The 22,560-nt window shown below is 40.2% G+C and overlaps 1 protein-coding gene across 1 annotated transcript; it reads left to right on the top strand.

Moving 5' to 3' along the window:
• Positions 1-223: 223 nt before the first annotated feature.
• Positions 224-21,241, top strand: POLR1A (RNA polymerase I subunit A). Its single transcript, XM_031553304.1, has 23 exons — positions 224-247; positions 1,147-1,401; positions 1,805-1,996; positions 2,317-2,460; positions 3,197-3,380; positions 4,609-4,691; positions 4,814-4,972; positions 5,287-5,385; positions 5,832-5,984; positions 6,512-6,594; positions 6,983-7,148; positions 7,573-7,794; positions 9,174-9,388; positions 9,957-10,124; positions 11,052-11,187; positions 11,676-11,833; positions 12,533-12,647; positions 13,222-13,341; positions 13,640-13,924; positions 14,880-15,080; positions 15,835-15,952; positions 17,138-17,302; positions 20,024-21,241. The coding sequence occupies exons 1-23, from the start codon at positions 224-226 to the stop codon at positions 20,122-20,124; spliced, it is 3,546 nt and encodes a 1,181-aa protein (XP_031409164.1). The 3' UTR covers positions 20,125-21,241.
• The last annotated feature ends 1,319 nt before the right edge of the window (positions 21,242-22,560 follow it).

Below are 22,560 nucleotides of genomic sequence, written 5' to 3'. Positions count from 1 at the left end.
CCCCTTGTCCTATCATTATCCTCCCTCGTAAACAGCCAGTCCCCCTCCTGCTTATATGCTTCCTTCAAGTGCTGGAAGGCCACAATAAGGTCTCCCTTGAGCCTTCTCTTCTCCAGACTGAATCACAGTTCCCTCAACCTTTCCTCATAAGAGAGCTGCTCCAGCCCTCTGATCATCTTAGTGCCCTCCTCTGGACCCACTCCAAAAGCTCCACGTCCTTCCTATGGCGGTTCCAGGCCTGGATGCAGTACTGCAGATGGGGCCTCACAAGAGCTGAGTAGAGGGGGACAATCACCATCTCCTCCCTGCTGGCCTTTTTTAATGGACCCAGAACACAGTTGGCCTTCCAAGCTGCAAGTGCACACTGCTGGTTCATGTCCAGCTTCTCATCTGCCTGGACTCCCATATCCTTCTCCACAGGGCTGCTCTCAAGGAGACCTTCTCCCAGTTTGCATAAATACCTGGGATTGCCCCAACCCAAGTGCAGCATCCTGCACTTGGCTATATTGAACCTTGTTAGGTTCTCCAGCCTGTCCAGGTCCCTCTGGATGGCTTCCCTTCCTTCCATTTTCTTTGCTTGCAAACAGTTAATTTCATCTTCCCTATTATAATGCCCCAGACTGAGTGTTGCAATGAGATTGGCAGGGGTGCTCGCAGGTGTTGGTGTGATTATTGAGAGCTGGAGTGGAGAGTAGTAATTTTGGGGGAGATTACTGCACCAGGGACTGCAAAATTGCATCAATTACAAATTCACACTTCTCTGACTTTTGGAGTTGTCAGTCTCCCGAACACAGTTTCATGTTGGTTGATTTATCAGGAGGATGACTTACAAAACAAATGAGAAAATGTAAGTTTTGTTTTGTTTTGTTTTTTTTCATCATCTTTGATTCCTGTATTGCCAAGGGAGAGGAGAGGTTGATGGGATATGGCTTGAATGCTGTTACTTTGGATTGATCCCTGTGGTTTGTGGGTGTTAATGGAGTACACGCAATCTTAGAATGTGGTTATGTGGAGAGCAGAGAGATTTGGGAGCAAGTAGTCTTGTTTCAATTCTCTTAAAACTTCAGCACAGACTGCTAATGCTAGAAGGAAAACGTTTTGAATGCACATGGGTTTTAAGAGACAGTCACAAAAATCCTCTTGCAGGTTTGCCGTCATATTAAAAGTGGAGATGTCCTGTTACTGAACCGCCAGCCCACTCTTCATAGACCCTCCATCCAAGCTCACCGGGCCAGAATCCTGCCTGGAGAGAAGGTGCTGAGGCTCCACTATGCCAACTGCAAGGCATACAATGCTGATTTTGATGGTGATGAAATGAACGCCCATTTCCCACAGAATGAGCTGGGTAGAGCAGAGGCCTACACCTTAGCCTTTACTGATGAGCAGTATCTAGTTCCAAAGGTAAATAAAACTTCTTACCACGTGAAATCACATTGTTTAAAATGTTTTGTTGTTGTTTTCTCTAAGGATAAATGAGATTAAATTTGTTCTTTGTGAGGTTTGTTTTATTTCTTAGTTTCTTTTCTGTCTCTGTTTGATGCCAAAGTGCCATGTCCCTCAACAGATTCTTGTTCAGGCACTGTTACTTGCTTCTCCTCTCCCCAAGCCCTGCTGTTCTCCTTGTTTAAGGAGCACTCATCACATCTAAAAAAATCTTATTCTTTATTACTCTCAACATCCAGAAGAGTTTTACTGTGAAGTGTTCTTCAGAAGTAACTTAGGTGCTTTTATTCAGCTGCACTAACTCTGGGAGCTGCTAACACTTGACTTATCCCCAAATCTTTTTTCTTCCAAATTTCTATAGGATGGCAAACCACTTCCTGGGTTGATCCAGGACCACATGATTTCTGGAGTCAGCATGACAACCCGGGGCTGTTTTTTCACAAGAGAGCAATATATGGAGCTTGTTTATCGAGGACTAACAGACAAGAAAGGAAGAATTAAAACCTTTCCTCCTGCCATTATGAAACCACAACGATTATGGACAGGAAAGCAGGTAGTCATAATTTATTGGAGTAGAGAATGCTGGTTGTTCCAAAGTAAGCAGAACACTAATATTAAGACTAGTGCTGCTGAGAGCTGCTGAAAAGATTGTCTAGGCAACACTGTATAGATCTTGGTGAATATTCCAACTTGATCTGCGAGAGTATCTTTTCATTTAAAAAGCATACCCTGTCTTGTAAGCATTAGATTTTTAGGCTTTTGAAAATTTGCTTCTATGAACAGAGCATTGTTTTTCTCCTGCTTGCCAAATTCTTTATACCGAGAAGGAAATATGGGGAACAAATAACTCTTGCTGTTTCTGCTGCTTTATAGGTTGTTTCTACATTGTTAATAAATATCATCCCAGAAAAGTACGTCCCACTGAATTTGACTGGGAAAGCTAAGATAGGTGGGAAAGCCTGGATGAAGGGACCTGCAAACAGATGTCTAAATCTTGACTCAATGTGTGAATCTCAGGTATGCTGGTGGCTGGGCTGGGAAGCATTTTAATGTAAATGTGTATAGAGTAGAGGAGTGAGAAGGGAAAGCAGAAGGACGATAAAGTTAACAACAGACATTTAAAGATATTTACTGCCTGAAGGTGAGGTTGGAGCATAGGCCTGGGTATCAAGAGAAACTCTTCCTATCCTGACTGATGAAGATTCCATCTCGTTTTGTTAGACCACATCTTCATTGTTTTATTTTACAAGTTGAGAAATATAGGTGCTATTAGAGGTTTTCTTTTTGCTGTAAAGACTGCAGCCTTCCAGTATTTAAAGGAAGATTATAAATGGGAGGGAAATCAACTCTTTACACAGGTAAGTAGTGATATTGGAAAAAGGGAGAGTGTTTTTAAACTAAAAGAAGGGAGATTTAGATTAGATGCCAAGGGAAATTTTTCACTGAGAGGATTGTGAGGCACTGGAACAGGCTGCCCGGAGATGCAGTGGTTGCTCCATCCCCAGTGGTGTTCAGGGCCAGGCTAGATGGGGCCCTGGGCAGCTTGATCTGGTGCTTGATGTAGCAGGCAGCAACCCTGCCACATCAGGGGAGTTGGAACTAGGTAATCTTTGAGGTCCCTTCTAACTCATGCCATTCTATGATAAGCAGGTAACATTGGTCAACATATTTAACCTTTCGCCAGGTGGTGGTGGTGGTGTGGTGTTCTTCCAGAATAGCTGGTTTTTTTATTTTTTTTATTTTTTTTTTTCAGGTTATTATTAGAGGTGGGGAATTACTTTGTGGTGTGCTGGACAAAGCTCATTTTGGCAGCTCTGCCTATGGCCTAGTCCACTGCTGCTATGAAATCTATGGGGGTGAAACCAGTGGAAAAGTGCTAACATGTCTGGGACGCCTCTTTACTGCTTATCTGCAGCTCTACAGGGGATTTACAATGGGTGAGTATCACAAGGACTTATCCACTACTGCACTGCACTGCAGAACCTCGTGAGGTGTAAAGCAAACATTGTTGGGCAGAATACATGCCAGGAATTCTGCAAATAGTTCATGAGACATTGTTTTTTGAGTAGGATCACTGTCTGGCAACCTTTTTTTTCCTCCCCTCTCCTTATTTTAATGTAGCTGGCCTTTTAAGAATAAAGTATAACCTTGAGTATGTCCTTTAAATTCTCTCATCTGTCCTGCCTAATCAAGATGGGTAGAGTCTTGTATATAAACTTTGATTAGATACAGCCTGTATACTGTTTTTTATTTCAGTAGTTGCATACAAACCATAAGAAGTGATGAGTGAAATGGGAGGACCTTGAGGGGTTCTTAAAGTCTTGCATATCTCACTTAAATGTAAATCTTTCGGTAAATATTTGACTTTCATTACAGCTTTGCCAACTGATACAAAAATGCAACTGGTGGTGAATAAAAAAATTGTCCCTCACTCTGTTTTCTTGCAGTAGTTCAAGTGCTTCGAAAGGCCGCGTGGAGTTCTGCAAGGTGTCTTTATACGAATGCATTGCAGTGTTAAATTTAAGGGTTAGATTCACTGGAGTGAGGGTACAAAAACTCACAGAGTTAGTGAGCAAAGATCACTAGGTAGTTAAATATCAGAAAATGATTAGAGAGTCTGGAGCAGGAGAGTAACGCCTAGAGAAGGTGAGATGATTCAAGACTGAACAAAATGAGATGCTGAGATGAACAAGGTTCAAAACGGGACAATGTAGAAAAGACAAAGTTGTAACTGGAGGAGGAGAGGAGGATTGGACTCTGAAGATGCTGGGATACATAATGGGCTCACAGGCACCTTTGTTTTGTTCATACTTGTACAACTCTACGTAGTAAAGCATCCTACTTGTCCCCTCAGCTGCTGTACATGCAATTTATTCTGAGAGAGATTTCTGGGACTCTCTGCTCAAAGCAAGTCCTGCCAGGTGAGCTTGTGCAGGGCTGTTTCCTGTTAGGAACATCTCCAGGGGCAGCGATTCTACAGTCTCTCTTAGCCAGCACTTAATCTTACACATCTTTAAAAGCTAAATAAATGCATCTCGTTCAGTCTCTACTCATCCATTATGTGTTCTACACACTTAAGTGATCATTTCTGGTGACTTCTGCAGGAAGTAGTGAATACTTTCTCAGTTCTTTTTTTGCTCACTGTGGTCTGTCTGTCTTCAACAGGGATTGAGGATATCTTGGTTAAACCTGAAGCAGACCGCAAAAGACACAAAATTATCAAGAAGTCAAACCAGTGTGGTATTGAAGTAAGTCTGTTTCACACAACTTTTTTCCCAATGATTTAAAAAATTTGGAAATTCTGCCCTATGTAATTATTTGCTTGGCACCTAAAAGCAAACAAACAAACAAAAACATCTTTTACTTTCAGGTTGTTAGAGCAGCTCTTAATTTGCCAGAAACAGCATCATGTGAAGATGTACAAGGGAAATGGCAGGATGCCCATCTCTGCAAAGACCAGAGAGATTTTAACGTGGTTGACCTGAAATTCAAGGAGGAAGTAAACAATTACAACAATGAAGTTAACAAGGTTGGCATCGAGGCATCTGTATATACTAATTTTGTTTAGAGCCTTTCTGTTTGAGTTAATTTCATGTGATGCAGGGTGATAGACTGTTCTGGAGGCTGAAGCTTTCCATCTGTCTCCAGCATGAGGCTTCACATACTGCCTTCCCAGAACACCTCAGCCTTCTCCTTCCTGAATGACATATTCAAAATGCTTTTAAAATTATAAACAGGCACGTCTGCAGTCAGTCTTTGCTTTGTTTTCAACAGGAATTAATTGCGTTTATTATTTTATTAATAACAGTTATTTTTTTTCTCCTCACCACACCCCAACTATAGGTTTGCATGCCATTTGGTCTGCATAGGAGCTTTCCAGAGAACAATTTGCAATTGATGGTACAGTCAGGAGCCAAAGGATCCACTGTAAATACAGTACAGGTAACGACAGTCATAATTCTTAGCAGCTATGTGCATTGATATATTTTGTATTAGGATGCATGTTACTGAAAACTTATTCTTTTGCTATCTAATAGCAATGCAAATGTTTATTGTGGTTTTGGGAATGGCAGTAATGTAGGGACCAATATATTTACAATATTTTAGTTTCACATATATTTGTATTGAAATATTCATACAGAATGAAAGTGGAAGTGTTGACTCAAGTCAAGATGCTGGAATAATTTTATTTAAAAGACCAGATATGATCTACATGCCTTTGCTGCAAGAACCTTCACTGAGCATTTCAGCGTCTAATTAAAGAACAGTCAGTGGACGAGTAATTTTTCTTTTCTATGTTTTCAAGGAAAAAATATTTCACTTACAAGAGCAAAAGTTGATGGGGAAAAAAAATGACGTTTCCTTTTTTCCTTCCTGTTCAAATGTAGATTTCTTGTTTGCTGGGCCAGATTGAGTTGGAAGGTCGAAGGCCCCCACTGATGGCATCTGGCAAATCTCTGCCGTGTTTCCAACCTTATGATTTTTCCCCTAGCTCAGGAGGATTTGTGACTGGCAGATTTCTCACTGGGATCAAACCTTCTGTAAGTTTAATATACCCTCTGCTTTGTAGTGGAAGTGCTATAAGTCATGGCTTTAAACAGTGATTGAGCACCTGGTAGGAAGGCAGGGCCAACCCAGGGGAGCTCAGGTGCAAGCAAAGCACCTGAGTGACTGTAAGGGGTGGAGCCAGGATCCATCCCTTCCCAGACCTCATTTAAGGGTCGGCAGGGGAGGTGAGGGCATCTCTTGTTGGAGATCCCTGCCTACCTGAAGTCTTCCAAAGGTAAGCAGCTCTTCTCCTTCATTTCTGTACCTGTGCTGCTGCATTTGGACTCGTTCTCGTTTGCTATAGCCAAAGACTTTGCCACCCTGCTATTATCATACCATCATAGCATTACATGCTTATACTGGAATCTACATAGATTTTGCTATCGTAGGGTTTTTTGTGATTACAGATAAATCAGCTATGTGCACTGTACTTTCAAATATAGCTTTTCAGAAAGAGTTTGAATTACCAGCCTTGGGATACCTGTCAGCAGAATGCTGATGGTATTGCTTTTGTGTTTAGGAATTCTTCTTTCACTGCATGGCTGGCAGAGAAGGTCTTGTGGATACAGCTGTGAAAACCAGCCGTTCTGGGTACCTACAGAGGTAAGAGGATGTTATTCTGGATCCTAAAATAGGCCACATCTGCAGTATGTAGAAGGTGGAACTTCTAAATTATTTAGAGATAGTGAGGGGTTCTGAGGGAGGACTACTGCTTCCTTGCACGCAGCTGATTCAGTGTGATGATGGAAATAGAAAAAAATTCTTTTTTCATTGTAAGACCCAAGGAAATTGCCAGAGAATTGTGCAAGAAGCTTTTCAGTATCATTGCACCTTTTGTCTGCATATCATGTCTGTAAGAATTTTTCTTCCAAGGTTCCTGTCAAGTCCTTAAGTGCACTTAAGGTTTTAATGGAAGCAGTATTTTTCACATTAGGGTTATATCATCCTTATTACTTTGTAGCCTCACTATTTGTTTCCTCCTTTGGGACAGGTGTATCATAAAGCATTTGGAAGGGCTGGTGGTTCAGTATGACCTGACTGTACGGGACAGCGATGGCAGTGTGGTGCAATTTCTGTATGGAGAAGATGGGCTTGATATCCCTAAAACTCAGTTCTTACAACCCGAGCAGTTTCCTTTCATTGCTGATAACTATGAGGTAGAATACCTAAATGTTAATTATGTGGGGTAAATAGACTGAAATGCATGGTTAATATCTAGCTTATCTCTTAGTGAGGTAGTGGCGCAACTGTGTGTCACTGCCAGACTATGCTGTGTTTTATTTGCCACTGTATTTGAAATACAGAAGTGACTGTTAAGTTTTACTGTCTCTTCTAACATTGCACTTAAATTCGTATTAACAGAGATGATGATTTTGCTCAGGTTTTCACATTTGATGACTTCCCTTTTTTTGTGTCATTTCAATCACCACTTACTAAAGAGAGGTATTAGTCACATAAAGATGTGTGGACTTGAAAATTGTTTCACAGCAGCAGAATGTTTTGAGTTGCAGTAGAGTATTCATCTTTTCAGCTACTGCAAGTGTAGAGATTGGAGTAATCCCACTGGTAACTTTCTTCTAGGTGATCCAGAAGACAAACCATCTTAATGAAGCTTTAGCAAGGATGGAGTCACACCAAGCAAAGCAGCAGTTTAAAGCCATCAGAAAGTGGTGGGCCAGGCACCAAAACTCTGTGCAGAGAGAAGGAGGTTTTCTGTTGTTTTCTCAGAAGAAAATGGCAAGTGTAAAGACACAAATCTCGGGAGGAGAAAGCAAAAATGGAAGAGATCCTGCTACTTTACAGGTAACACAGAAGCAGTTGAATTGACCTAGCCCTTAAAAAGTAAAACAAAGGGAAAGAAAAAAAACTATGCAGAATCCAGTGATTTATTTATTATTTTGTTTTTGTCTCTGCATGTTTCACAGGTAACTTTCCCAGGTTTTGAAGGGATCATGTATCAGCTATGTGGGTAATGAAGCTGAGATTAATTTATTGCTACTTAAAGTCTGTAGGCCCAAGAGCTAGGGCAGAGGCCAAAACCTCTCAGGTAAAACTGGTTTTAGGAAACAGCCTGTGGCTGTTGCACATAGAATATAGCTCTCAAGCCAGCCCTGTCTACTGTTTCGAGTGTGCTTATATAATCTTGTACATCAGGACACTGATTTGTATGTTATTGCTTCTACTGAATGAATGTATGACCATGAAATGCAAGCAGGTGCTACTTCACAGCCATGTTTTCACAAGGAATTTGTCCTGGTACAATGTGGACAGTTTATAGAAAACTCCAAACTGAAGGTGTTGAGATATATATAACTTCTGTTAGCTTGGCTGCACATGTCACTGGGATGTTTACTCAGCTGTGCTGTTGGTTTGGTGTGGTTTTTTTTTTTTTTTTTTGCTATTGGTGTGTCTAATGACATCTAGATCAATTTGACTTGAGGATTCATGCATTTGTTTTTTTCCTTCTTTCAACAGGTAAATAGTTATAGACAAATATATATCTGTCTCAGTATATAAGCTCAAAGCTCAGTGTGCAGACTACCACGTGACAAGCTAATTTCTCCTTCATAAAACAAAAAAGCTTGTAAAACATAATTAGCTCATTCCCTGTATTGACTTTTTTCCTTTTTTTTTTTTCTGTTTAAGTCTGTTAACTTTTTTGTCTATTAAATGTAACACTCGAAATGTGACTTGAAAGACTGGCCACCTGAAGAATAGAGATAAGACAGATCAATATATGTAATTAAGATACAAGCTGCATTTAATGTCAGTGCTGAAATCATAAGTGCAGACTAATTTAAAAAGAAAAACTGCTTTGTTATGTCAGCTTGGGACAGGTGAGTCAGCTAGCAGTAAAAATTTAAGTACGCCAGGAGGTTTCACTTCAAAGTTAAAAGCATTCTTAACTCTGCTTCACTGGTTTCTGAAGTAGTTACTATGGCTAGGAAATCTATTTCAAGTGTATAAAGAACCTTGAAGACATTTAGGATCAAAAGTGTGAGTATTATAAAATAGAGAATAGTGTATTTGTCGTTGAGTTGTTCTTCAGTGTGTGTTACATACAGCCTTAAGTGTTGTGTGGATAAGCTTTTCTTGCTTTGCTAGATTGCTGGTGGAAGTGGCATTATTTTCTTTTGGTCCTGTTGTGGCGTAACCAACCTGCTTAAAAATTCTCTCTTCAGTTATTGAAGATGTGGTATGAACTAGATGAGAAGAAACGAAGAAAGTATCTAAAGAAGGCACATAAGTGTCCTGACCCAAGTCTTGCTGTTTGGCGTCCAGATTCCTACTTTGCATCTGTTTCAGAAACATTTGAAAATGGAGTCGAAGATTATATCAACAAACGAGAATGTAAGAAGGGAGGAGGTTGTGTGCAATCAGCACTTTCTTCTGATAGGTAATAACTTCTGTGCTCACTCCTTTGCTGAGACGTTAAAAATACTTCTCTTTTTGGACTGAGTTGGCTAACGATGGGAAGTCTTTATCAACTCTTGGTTTTGCTGTGGCCTTTATGAAACAAATGTTGTGGGTTTCAGAATGGTTCCTGAAAGCCACGTTTGTGTAGTGCATTGTTAGAGGTGTTCGGGCTATCAGATCCTTTCTAGCCTGGATTTTCATGCTGGTAGGACTTTGGTAAAGGCCTCGTGGAATAACAGCGGCGTCTTTGTGTTCTACGTATAAAATAATATTTCACAGTAACAGTTAAAAATGAAAATGTGCTCTTGCCACATCCTAGAGTTAGTGAGAGAGTAGACATAAGGAAGTGAGTAAATAAATTTTCATTCGATAACATGAGAATTAGCAGTAGAAGTAAGATATTACTTGCCTTGGCCCTGGTTTTGTGTTAATGGGCTGTATTTCTCAAATTAGATGAGGATATCTAGTTTTATGGCTTCTGAAAGGGATCTATCTAAAGATAGGTTTTGTACTTGTTGAACTTATATCTCTTATGTCATGTCTTTCAGATTAAAGGATTTGTTATATTTGAAGTGGCAACGGTCTCTTTGTGACCCAGGAGAAGCTGTGGGTCTTCTTGCAGCTCAGAGTATTGGGGAACCTTCCACACAGATGACTCTGAACACCTTCCATTTTGCTGGCAGAGGTGAAATGAATGTCACGTTGGGTATTCCAAGGTGTGAAACCTGTGTTCTCCTTGGGTCCTTGGCTGTTTTTGGCACTTAAATAGTAGTTTTTTGTCTTGATGGCAGGGACGTGTATTCTTCAGAGCAAATGATAAGTCAGAAATACTTCAACTCTTTATGGTTTAGTTTCTGGAAAGTGAAACAAAAGCCACAAAATAACGGTCCCTTACCTTTCCCTGGTTTATAACAAATGGCTTGTTTCTGTATTTTATTCACTACAATATAGCCCTAAGGCAATCATGCTTTGTGGATTTTGCTCTTTGCCTCACCTTACTTTTCCCTATTAACTTTTAAATCTGTTTGTCTTTTATTAAAATAAATAAAAAATCACTGTAAATGATGACAAAGTCTTGCAGGTTTAAGATTATCATCACCTAGGCAGAAAGGGACCTGGCTTATAGCATCAAGGTTTCTCCTGGCACTTCTGTTTGCTGGCAATGACTTTGCCAGCATGCACATTTACCAGTCATCATTTTTTAGTAGTACAGATGCTAACCCTGGCTTTGTGAGTGAGACTGATGTCTTAGGTGGCAGATGGTTGTGTTACTTCAGTGAAGCAGAGGAGAGGGAGAAGGCAAGAGGAGCATACGTTATGCATTTGTAGGAAGCAGGCTTCATTAGTTCTTTTCTGGGAACAACTTATCTGTGGTTTCTTCCCGTAATTGGAATGATAATCTAATGGAATCAGTAGAGCTGCTGTTGTGCTGTGCCTTATGAGGAACCAAGGAAGTGCAGAGGAGTGCTGCAGTGGTAACCACAGCTCTTGATACGTATGGTTTTGGTGAGACTGGCAGTCGCTGCATGCTGGCTTATTAAATAAACGTGCTGCTGCCTGCTGTCTTATTAAATGAAAGAGATGTTGATTTGATTGCATGGTGCTTCTATTGCTTAATTTGAAAGACTATTCTTTGTTTAAAGGTTGCGGGAGATCTTGATGGTAGCCAGTGCAAATATTAAAACACCAATGATGAGTGTTCCTGTGCTCAATACCAAGAAAGCTCACAAGAAGGTGAAACAGCTCAAGAAACAGCTCACAAGAGTGTGCTTAGCTGAGGTGAGCCACCTATGCAGTGTATCCTTTGAGAATCTGCATATCAGAGACATATACTGAAGTCTGTTCAATTCTGAGGTCCATCTTTTCTTAAGAGTGCAGTCTTTTCTGTGCTCTCCTGCATTCTCTGTCTTCTGTCTTGCTTCTTCAAGTCAGAAAACAGCAATGATAGAGTTAAGATTCAACTTACACTGGTCGTTTTCAATGACCGAGGAAAAGAGGTCAATAAAATGAAGCTGTTGGCCCACTGAGCGTGGGCTCTTGTGAAAAAGTGGGTCAAGTGTTCTAGTATTGTCTAAATCAATCTTTGGTAGGAGTTGAGGCCAAAAAGAATGCAGTGAAGTAGAGTCATCTTCCCCAGGAGCTGCCACAAAGCCTGCAGGAAAGTTTTTCAATTAGTCTTGTGTAATTCTGGTCCCATATGGAAAGCATTGGAGTTGCAGGAAATAAGTAAGGTGCTTTCACCAAGATAGACCTGTTGCTACTTGTAGGTATTGCAGAAAGTTGAGTTGGAGGAATCCCTGCACTTAAAGAACAAGGAGAACAGCCATCGCCTCTACAAAATCAAATTCTGCTTCTTGCCCCATGAATATTATGGAGAGGAGAAGTGTGTGAAGCCCAGGGACATCTTACACTTCATGGAAACAAGGTTAGTTTGCTTTCACGTGCTTTCCTGTTTCTCTTCTCTTGATCTTCTGTGGGCTCTAAGGATCACTGCGTGTTTCTTATTACCACTGCTGTGGTTTTCAGTGCAGCAGGGTCCTGAAGGTGTGCTAGCAGAAGCATCTACATGGCCTGTCATGAGCAAACCTGGGTATCAGTGGCTTGGCCATAGTGCAGGATGCTATTGAGGTAGACCAGGGATGACCAATCTTTTTGCTTGCCTGGACCACATCAAGTGAAGAGGTGCATATAAAATACATAGTTAATGTGTATATATATGTATATGATGATATACATATATATATATGATATATATATCATTCTTGTGGTGCCCTGAATTTTATATCTAGATGAGCTTAAATCATAAACTTTTGCATACATGGTTACATACATAGAATGGCCTGGGTTGAAAAAGGACCATGATGATCATCTAGTTCCAACCCCCATGCTATGTGCAGGATGGCCAACCATTATAGGAGATTTGATACCAAATTTTTATTCCCAAGGAAGTGGGGAAGGGCCAAGCAGAAAAATGATTTGCCTTACCCTAAAAATATTTTTGCATCCACGAAAGGATTATGTCCTATCACAAGTTGACTGGCATCTTAAGATATATTTGTTTTCTGACAACTTAAAAATCATAGTGTAGCTGAGGTTGGACATTTTGGGTTGCTTCTTCTTTCAGGTTCTTTAAAATTTTCTTGGAAGCCATTAAAAGGAAGCATACAAAGATGTCATCTTTTACTGAAGTCAGTACCCGCAAAGTGACTCGTAGAGATGTAGAAGATGTTGGAGACAAGGTACAGGAAAACATAACCTGAGCTCAGTACTTCACTACTTTATCTGTTTTTGGGAACCAGGATTTGAAGAAGCATAGCCTGTTTTGATAAGAGCCTAAATGTGTGAATACAAAAGCACTTGTTAATTATTTTCTTTATGCATAAACTATCTTTGTATTCTCTTAACAACTATTTCCTTGTTAATTTGATTGTAGATAAAATCCTCGTTTACTTAAGACTGAACTCTGAGAGTGCATATTTGTTTTAGACTCAGCAAGACTAAAGCTTACTGCTCTCCCAGAATGAGATCCTGTCACAGAACTGCCTGCCAATATCTTTGGGGAAATACAATTTGTTTGCGAAAGGGCTTTTGCATGCTTCTTCTGTCACTTCCTTCTCAATAAGGGCTGTCTTATAAACAGAGCAATAGCTTACATATTGTAGAATTTCTTCTTTAATAAGAAGGAATGTCCATCTTAAAGATGGACAGGAGATTGCTAAATTACAAATGCATAGCTAAAGGCTTCTGATAGATTTCATGCATTCCAGCAGAGTCAGTCTGATTCTGATTATCTCGTTTATTATGGTTTTCTAGGCACAAAATAATCAAGAAGCTCCAGAAGGTGAGGAAGAAGAAAAGATTGTTGATGCAGAACCTGATGAAGGGGATGGTGATGCTACAGAAGCAAAAATGAGGAGGAACCAGGAGGAAGAGGTAATGACTTCATAGATGCTCAGCACTGTGCTTTATTTCTGTTTCCTCTGCCTTGGTCTGCATAGACAGGAAAACTTTCATCAAAGCAAACTCCAAAGCTATGATTCTATGATAAGTAGAGACTGAGCTGCATCTGCTGCATTATTCTCTTTACAACAACTATACTTTCATTGTGCCATATGGTACAGGCAAGGTACTTGCAACACATCTGCCAAGAAGCCTTATGCATAAAACTGCTTCATGTGTTTTGTTTCCCTATGTGTTCTGCTCAGATAAGTGCCTCGTTATTTCTTTGTAGGTTGATTATGAGAGTGAAGAAGAGAATGGGGAAGAAAATACTGCTGAGAATCCTGAAGATGAAGAGGGTGAATCAGAAAAGGAAGAGAGGACCCAAGATGCTGATGAAGAAGAACAAAACGGAGCAGATGGTGACAATTCTCAACATCTTTCCTTTATGGCTCAGACTAAAAAAGAGAGAGCTCAATTACTTAAGTCAGCAGAGGTGCGAGTAAATGCAGTTCTGAACAGTCACCCATCTATACAGGACTACACATTTGACACTGAAAATGAACTTTGGTGTGAGGTAAGATGGTAGTACTTGAAAACATCTGTGTGGTTGCACAGTGATTGCTTGTAGCTCTTGTAACATGCATCTCTTAGAAAAGCTGAAGTCTGTGCTTCAGCACAAGTGTACTTGATGCCATTTTTAGCAACACTCTGACTTACAGAGCCCCTGATGAAACTTTAGTGACAACTGATAGGTTTACGTTTTAATCCTGGTGGGGAAAAAATTGGCTGGATTGCTGAAAGAATGAAAATGTGTCTGCAAGGCAGGAAGAAAGTTTCATATGGAAAGCATATTTACTCATAGAGGACTCTAGAATAAATAAAGCTGGAGTTCTGTAATTTTGTGATTCAATAATAAGAGGGGACAGGAATTCGTGATCAAATGTAACAGTGGCAAGCTGGAAAAATCTAGCAGGAGCATGAATTTCATATATCCAGAAACATTTCCCTCTCCTTGTTTTTAAAAAAACCTTTCAACACTTCTAGAAATAAAACTTCCTGTTTCATATCTAACCAGTTATTTTTATACTGTCTGCCTCCCTCAGTTCTATTCCTATATCCTTCCTCCCAAAAAGCCATCCGGCAACAGTCTGTCTTTGACCTCAGCTGTGACTCATCAACCATCCCAGTGCTGTGAAACTATAAGAAGATGCAACAAAGTCAAACAAGTTGCAGGCACTGAGAAACTTGCACAGACCTCCTGCATAGTGGAAGATGGAAGGGAAGAAGTCTAGCCATCTTGGGAGGGGGAAGGGGGAAATTAGTATAAGCTGTGAGGGCTTGAGAGCAATGTGAATAAATGGCTGGGATGTGGTGTTCGTGTTGGCGTTGCTCAGCTGTAATTCAATTTGGACATTTTTGTTCCCAAACATGCAATTAGGATAATCCCACTTGGCTGCTTTTTGCCTGAAAAGGAAGCAGGCTGGTTGTTGAGCATAAACACTGTGTTGCTTTTCTTTTTTTCTTTTTAGGTTTCGTTGACGCTTCCATTGATGAAGGTGTACTTTGATATCTCCTCTTTGCTTCTTTCTCTCACACGAAACACAGTCTTACATGAAGTGAAGGGGATCACACGGTGCCTGTTGAATGAAAGTACCAATGAGAAAGGAGAGAAAGAACTCATTCTGCACACTGAAGGGATAAATCTTGCGGAGCTGTTCAGATATGCTGATGTATGTAATCTGTGCGTAATCCTGAACTTGAATGGCCCTTTGTGTTCTAGGGAGAGGTGGTGGATGATGGGTGCCATTTAAGCTTAGCAGGGTTGTTGTATAGTCTCCTCAGCTCTTAAGCTCTCTTCTTTCTGTTTTGTTTTTTCCCCAGATGTGTTCAGAGCTCATCAGAGTCTTTCCTCAAGGGTTGATTATAAATCGTTTTTTTGTGCAGCAGCCCAGGATCTAATGACAGATAATTCCACACTCTGCTTGTAACTGTCTTTATAAATGTTACTTGAGGGAGTTCTTCCATCTAAATGAATTGCTGTAGTTGGAGATGAATAGATCTGTTATGCCATCTAGCCCGTAACTCTACAAATAGAGGATTGTTTTATGCTACATCTTTTCTACTGCTTTTGTTAAAAGTAGTTCTGGCTGGCTGAGACATTGCTTGCAAGACTTTACCATGTCCTGCTGCTGGGAATGGTTGGTTCGTTTGTTTTCTAAATTTGGGTCTTTTTTTTTTTTTCATCTCTTTTGAATTTTGATTCTGATATTAGTGTATAAAGATTAAACAAATCTCCAGAGTCACCTTTGTCTGTATTTGGCTGTGAGGTACTGCCTTGCTGTTGTGCAGCTGTTGGTGGGTGTTCACTTAATGAAAGGTGAAAGGGGGGAAAAAGTTATTTTAGCTTATTGAGCTTAGCTGAAGTTATTTGGAAAAATAAAGCTACCATTGTCCTAATTTATATCTGTGCTTTTTTGCTTTCAGATTTTGGACCTGAACAGACTTTACTCCAATGATATTCATGCCATGGCTAGGAATTATGGTATTGAGTCTGCCCTGAGGGTCCTTATAAAGGAAATAAAAGATGTATTTGCTGTCTATGGTAGGATTTCTCTCTATCATTGAAGATGGTCTTTATTATCATTAAGATGGTAAAAACAGCCACTTTGCCCACAGTTATGTCTTAGCATAATTAAAAATCATGTTTTAAATCACGTTGTCATCATTTTGGTCACTGTAGTGTATTCTGGGAAGAATTTGTTGGTTAACTTCTGTTTAGTCATAGTAGAAAATTCACTAGACAAGGTTATATTTATCCATGTGTCAGAGTTTTCTTTTATACTATATGAATTTTGCAAGTTGGGAAGTCCACAGGAATTAATTATTAACATCTGAGGAACATTAACTATGTGAGACGTGTAGAGTGGCCCTGAGAATTGGATTTAATCTTGCCTCACTTTAGCTTTTTAATGATAAGAGTTCAGGCTCCATTTATAGTTCAGTTTGTATCTTCCCTAAAATAGCTGTGCTGCCTTGACTGAAGGTTCTCCCCTTTGCACTGCTGAGAGAATCTAGATAGCTAGCTTAGGGAAGATGCTTGATGGGCTCTGGGCAAACCTGTTCTAGTGAATGGTTTCGGGGTTGGCAACCTTGCCTGTGGCAGGAGGGTTGGAACTAACTGATCTTTGAGACCCCTTCCAAACCTACCCATTCTGTAATTCCATTCTATGACTGTTTGTAGTGGGAATTTTAGCAACCGGTTTTGTAAAAACAGATTTACCAGCTGGCAATCCAGAAAGCCTTCCAGTTGTTAAGTTCTCCTAGGTAGATATTAGCAGAGCAGTTAATGATTTCCCATCAAGTAGTTGCTGTTTTATTTGAGCCTAAGTAAGGTTTTCTGTGGATGCCTAACATCATACGCAGAAAATATCAGAACCTTTCTGCCTCCATTGCCTGGCTAATACAGGCCACGGGGTGAGGGCACAGAGCTCTATCCCATCACTAGTAGATGGGTGCATGTAGACAAAGATGATAGAGATCTCACTGTTGTTTTACAGCACTCTTGATGTTCTAGTTTCCTGGTTTATATTACAGTGAGGAATGCCCATCCTGGATGCATCAGGGGAGCAGCTATGCCAGCTGCATACAAAGAAGTGCAACAGCCAGAAGAACGTGAATAAAGATGTATTCTCCACGTTGAGTAGATTCTGGGGTTTAATTTAGATCAGATTTCTTTCTTTAGTAAGAAAACTTTGAGTGCTCTGATTGCTCTTTCCTGTGTTCTTAGGCATTGTGGTAGACCCTCGGCACCTCTCGCTTGTGGCAGACTACATGTGTTTTGAAGGAGTCTATAAACCCATGAATCGTTTTGGAATCCAGTCCAGCTCCTCCCCTCTGCAACAAATGACATTTGAAACCAGTTACAAATTCCTGAAGGAAGCAACAATGATGGGTAAATGGTTTAGTTTGAACTGTCTTGCTGCAGGTTTTCACGTGTGCTTTGTTTGCATTGGAGCTTTCCTCTATTTTGAGTAATGCACAATTGCATTAGAAAAGAATGCCAGATTTTAAATTAATTTATAAAATTAATAATTAAAATTAAAATAATTAATAAATTTTAATTAAGTCCACACGTTCCAGACATTTTTAATAAAATTCTGCCAGCTTAAATGAAGTCAACTCCCACATGTAGTTTGTGGGGTCTGTGATTCCTGTCTTTAAGAATTATATAGGCTTTTTAATAACAAACCTTAAGATCATTAAGATTTATTCTAACAAGGCCTTATAACAGACCTTTAAATCTGCCTTTTTCTGTCTTTACTTACATCATTAACATTGTCATCTCTGCTTGGTTTTCATGTCTCTATTGTAACTCCTATGTTTTCTCCTTGCCATTCAGAACTTTATTGTAAGAACAGTCTTCTTGGTTGTTACTTTGATTCTGTTTTTCTTCTTTTCTGCTTTTAGAACTATTTTCTTTGGTTCTTTGATGTTCTTTTTCCTCTAACACAGACAAAGGGTTGGATTAATTTGCTTAACGATGGGTTTCTGCTGCCATTTGAGATGACTGTGTACCCTTCAGTGGCCTCTGTGCTGCTCTGGAAGTTGTGCAGAGCTTTTAGCCTCATCTACCTAACCATATCTCTGCATGGATCATTGAGGGCATTTGAAGTGGCAGCTGCCCTCTGTATGTAGGAGTCCCATCCAAAAAACGTGACGCTTTAAGTCTGTCACTGGGCAGTTTGGTATCATGATTTGGATGCTAATTAACATCTCCCTTTTGAAAATACTCTTAGTTGTTATCACTTGCTAGTTGGAGGATCCTCCTTGAATGTTCCTGTGCCACCTGCATTACCTAATGCAAAAGGGAAAAGCTGTCATTTGGCCTCTTTATCTAGTGTCTTTAACAGCATGGCACTAGTGTCAGAGAGAGAGACTTCTGCCACTGAACTTCTGTCTCTTAGTGCTGTTTTGAACCCTGTCTGGGAAAATGATGAGGATTTCACTGAATAGTATAGTTACAACTGACTTGTTATTTATCTGAACATCAGAAAAAATGTAAATTCAGGGTAAAAATGAATAGAATAGGATGCTTCTTGTACCCAGAGGAAGCAACTGTGCGTTATATCACATGTTGGCTTATAAATAAGGTAAAGCTTTTGCCACAGAATCACAGAATGGCCTGGGTTGGAAGGAACCTCAAGGATCATGAATCTCCAACCCCCTGCCACAGGCAGGGCCACCAACCTCCCCATTTAATACCAGACCATGCTGCCCAGGGCTCAATCCAAGCTGGCCTTGAACACCTCTGGAAATAAAGACCCGAAGTGCATGCTAACAGAAGGGCATGGTAAATATCTAGGAAAGCCAAGCTGACTACAGGTGCAGGGATTTATTTATTTCAGCAAGATGGAAACCAAAATCCTAATGTGGATTGCAGCGGTCTGGATCTAATTTGTTTTAATGCAAGTGACAACTCGACTGTACGTTGAAACAGACACTGTGCCCATGTATGGCCTGAATCAATGAGAAAGGATAGAAAGAAGCACAGGGAACAGTTAGCATAGCAGGAAATGCTGTCAGAGTGCAGGTGTGACCCAGTGGGCTGTTGGTCAGGAAGATTTGGTGTGGGGAGAGCACATCTGCATCAGAAGTGGGATCCTTTTGGCTGTTTGCTCAAAGAATAACTCTTTGTTAACATCACGTGAGTAAACAGGATGGTTCTGACTTTGACCTAACAAAGAACCTTTTTTTTTTTTTCCTCTCTCTCTTTCTTCAGTTGACACAGATTTAGGAGCAGCTATTTACTTGTACAGCTGTAGCTGAGATCAGAGCAGCACGTGCCATAAATTGTTGTGATGCAGCACCTTCCCCATCCTCTGTTTAATAGAAAGTTCAGTTCATTTTGCTCAGTGGAATAAGTAAACACCAACTTATCAAAGCTTTAACAGTTTTACTTCCAATCTTACAGCATGCTTTAATTATATATATATCCAGCTTACTGATATTTAGGATGAATGAAAACCAGTCTGGTTGCTTATAAAAACAGTGAAAGCAAAACACTACCAGCCAAACTTGTCACGTGGAGAGATTCCAAATTTCTATGACAGTATCTCGCTACAGTGAGCAACCACAAAATCAAAGGAATTTAAGGAATGTTGCTCTCCAGTCAAAAGTTCTCTTCGGATCTTGCCAGAAGGATTTAAAATCCACATCAAAGGGATTCGCTCTAACAAAGAAAAAAGACTCCACAGGAGAAAAACAGGAATGAAAGCAAAATCTTTTTGGTTTTGCCTCACTGGTGCATTTTTTTTAGCAATTAATTTAATCAGCAAAATGTGTTGAGTGGAAGGTCAAGATCTGTGTGCTCTTGGAATTCAGAACGTGTTCTTTTCATACTGAGTGGGGGAGAATTGAGAAACATGTGGCCCTGTTCTCTACTTGCACGCGAAGATTCAAAAGAGCAAATAGTTGTTATAGGAAAAGTGGGAAGAGTTTTAAGTTCCACTCTAGGAATATAAGGTCAGTCTCAACAGTAGGTGGCAATGCCTTTCTGAAGCTGAGGGTCTGAGCCAGATGAAGTTGTTGTATGTAAAACAGAATGCTTTATTTCAGCTCTGACCTTGGAGAAGCCTTTGGGAACACACTAACTTGACTTCTAATTCTGTTGTAGGTGCCTATGATGAACTGAGATCTCCTTCTGCATGCCTGGTGCTTGGAAAAGTTGTTAAAGGAGGGACTGGTTTGTTTGACCTCAAGCAACCCCTTACATAGTGTTTTGCCTGTAATGTAAGGATTCTGATATGTTCATCATAAGAAGTATTTGTATGTGTATGCTCTACAGCCTACAGTATCTGTAATGAGCACACATGTGCTGTGTCTCTGGTCATCTTTCCTGTGCCAGCAGATGTATTAATCTGGATACCTGATGAGCCTAATTTCTTTATTGAGATTCTTTCGCTCCTATAGGTGCAAACAAATGTTTCCAAAGAACCATTTACTCGCTGTTCTATTTTTTTTTATTATTTTTTACATAGAAAGAAATAAAATGGAGGAGACTATCTGGGTCTCACAAAGGCAGAAATCAAAGTAGAATCTGTTTATGGGGCCTGAATTTTGCAGGGCACAATGCTGGGTGGGTAATGGCAGTTGCCACGTTGGTTGTGGCACTGTTAGTACAATCCTTCATCAGCCAAAGATGTGAATACAGAAAATTCTCTAGGCATCTTCTACTGTCTACACGTGGAATGACACAGTGAGAAACCTGGTATTCGATGAAGGTTTTTTGTTCATAAGTGGCAGTATGAGCTGCTGTGCAAAACAGTCCCAGAAGAGTTATTAACATAGAGATTTTTAAATTATTTCTGCTTTATATTTTGTATCAAAAAAAGTGCTTAATAAAGGATGGGGCAGAAAAGTGTTAGGAACACCCTATTATGTGGCTGTGTTACTGAGGGAATTCTGTCATGCAAGCAACAGCCATCATACTGCTGGCTGTTAAACAGAATCTCTTCGTGAATCAGACTTTTTTAATACATTTTTAATCAGAATGAGATGCATGTAAGTTGTTACCACTCTCTGATGTTTGTTCATTACTGTATAGGCACATTTTCTGCCTGATTTCAACCCTTTGCCCTGTGTTGCCCTTAAACCAGCTGAGGAGCTCCTGCTTGCATCAGAGCTGTGCTAAAGGGATTAGATCAGACACTGGGAAACGCTGATTTACACTTGGGAAAGAGTCTTTGTGGATTATCTCCATGCATCAGACCCTTAAAACTGTGTCAAATGCACTGCAAATTTTGTTGAAGCTTAACAAATGCATTATACCAGCAGCTCTCCAGTTTCACTCTGTGGATTCTTTTTTAATAAAGGATTTCCTTTCCAATCTTAACACCTGCTGTGTGTTTCTCATAACCATGTCCTTCTGTTAAGAGCCAGGATATAATTAGTTGGACGGAGCTTTGTAAATGGTTAGATGGGAAAGAGCAAATTAATGAGTCTTAATTTCAGATTACAGTCTGTACTGTTACAGAGTGCTTGCAAAGAAGGATCTGTAAGTGTTGCTTGTTGTCCTTCAGTGAAGAGCACGTTGTGTGCTCTTGGTCCCTGCAGAATCAGCTTTGCAGGAAGCAGTGGTGAGTTCAGCAGGCTGGGAGGCATGCTAGCAAACTGTCTGATGCTGGTGGGTCTTTAAACAGAGCCTTTGGAAAATCCTGCTCTGGCTGTGGCCAGATGAACCAAACTTCCCTTTCCATTTTGAGCTGTCTTTAAAATTCAGACAGCAAGCCAGCATCGGAAAAACGATTCTCATTTGGGCTGTAGTAAGTCAGGCTGTAGGTAAGCTACCAGAATTACAGTCCAGATTCTAAGTCACGTCTGCTTAGAAAAACAAAGGAGGTGGTTGTTCCTGTCCATGAACAAAAGGGAGAGGGAATGAGTATGGCAGGGCCACAGCTGCCTGTGGAAGTGGAGAAACGTACATGTGTTGGCATATGAATGGGGTTAGTTTACACTGCAATTCTTCATGCTCTATAGCACGAAGGCAGCTGAGGTAGCAATTGATGTTAATCCTTTCTGCACTTTCTTCAAAGATGAGTTCCAATTTGCTTAAAATTCACATGCATGGAGAAGAGGAGAGGTAGAAGAAAAGTCCTGCAGGACTTTCTGTGTGACGGGCAGCTCTTGTGCAGCTGGACTTTGAATAGACTGACTTTGTCTTGCTCTGTGCAACAGTTACATACAGCTCTTTTTGAGGATGTGATCTTCCTGCCCTCCAACTCAGCCATGGTAACGTATGGGGACAGTTTTATGGGCCCCAAAGTGTTAGCAGTAAGTGTGATTATCACAGAGTAGAGGAAACCATGACTGAAAGCCAGGAGAATGGCTAGAAAGCTGTGCTGGAGCTTTTGCAGTGAGAATTGAGCTTTGTAAATATTTAAATAACAAAAATTCATAACAACCTTCCCCCTCCCTAAATGTCTCACTGTTCTGAATCAAAATTTGATGTAATTATTATTTTTTTAAGTTACTTCTCTCTTGGTTCTCTCTGGTGGCAGATCGAGCTCAATTAATAAGTAGTGAAGAAACACGTCAGCTACGAGAAGAGTTCTCAGTGCCATCAGTGGCTGTTTTCCACAGGATCAGCTGAATGCACACTGTTTTACACATCCTTCTTCCAGTGTCTTTGACGACGTGATTTTGACAGTCATC

The sequence above is a fragment of the Meleagris gallopavo genome, chromosome 4 (assembly GCF_000146605.3).
Source record: "Meleagris gallopavo isolate NT-WF06-2002-E0010 breed Aviagen turkey brand Nicholas breeding stock chromosome 4, Turkey_5.1, whole genome shotgun sequence".
NCBI classification, from domain to species: Eukaryota; Metazoa; Chordata; class Aves; order Galliformes; family Phasianidae; genus Meleagris; species Meleagris gallopavo.
This window is presented reverse-complemented; position numbering and strand designations above follow the sequence as displayed.

Excerpts from the sequence above, each read along its gene's own strand:
- POLR1A (XM_031553304.1), top strand. The coding sequence starts at position 224 with ATGGCGGTTCCAGGCCTGGATGCA. Across the intron at positions 9,389-9,956 it reads TCAGCACTTTCTTCTGATAG|ATTAAAGGATTTGTTATATT; the intron begins GTAATAACTTCT and ends CATGTCTTTCAG. Across the intron at positions 11,834-12,532 it reads TTACACTTCATGGAAACAAG|GTTCTTTAAAATTTTCTTGG; the intron begins GTTAGTTTGCTT and ends TTCTTCTTTCAG.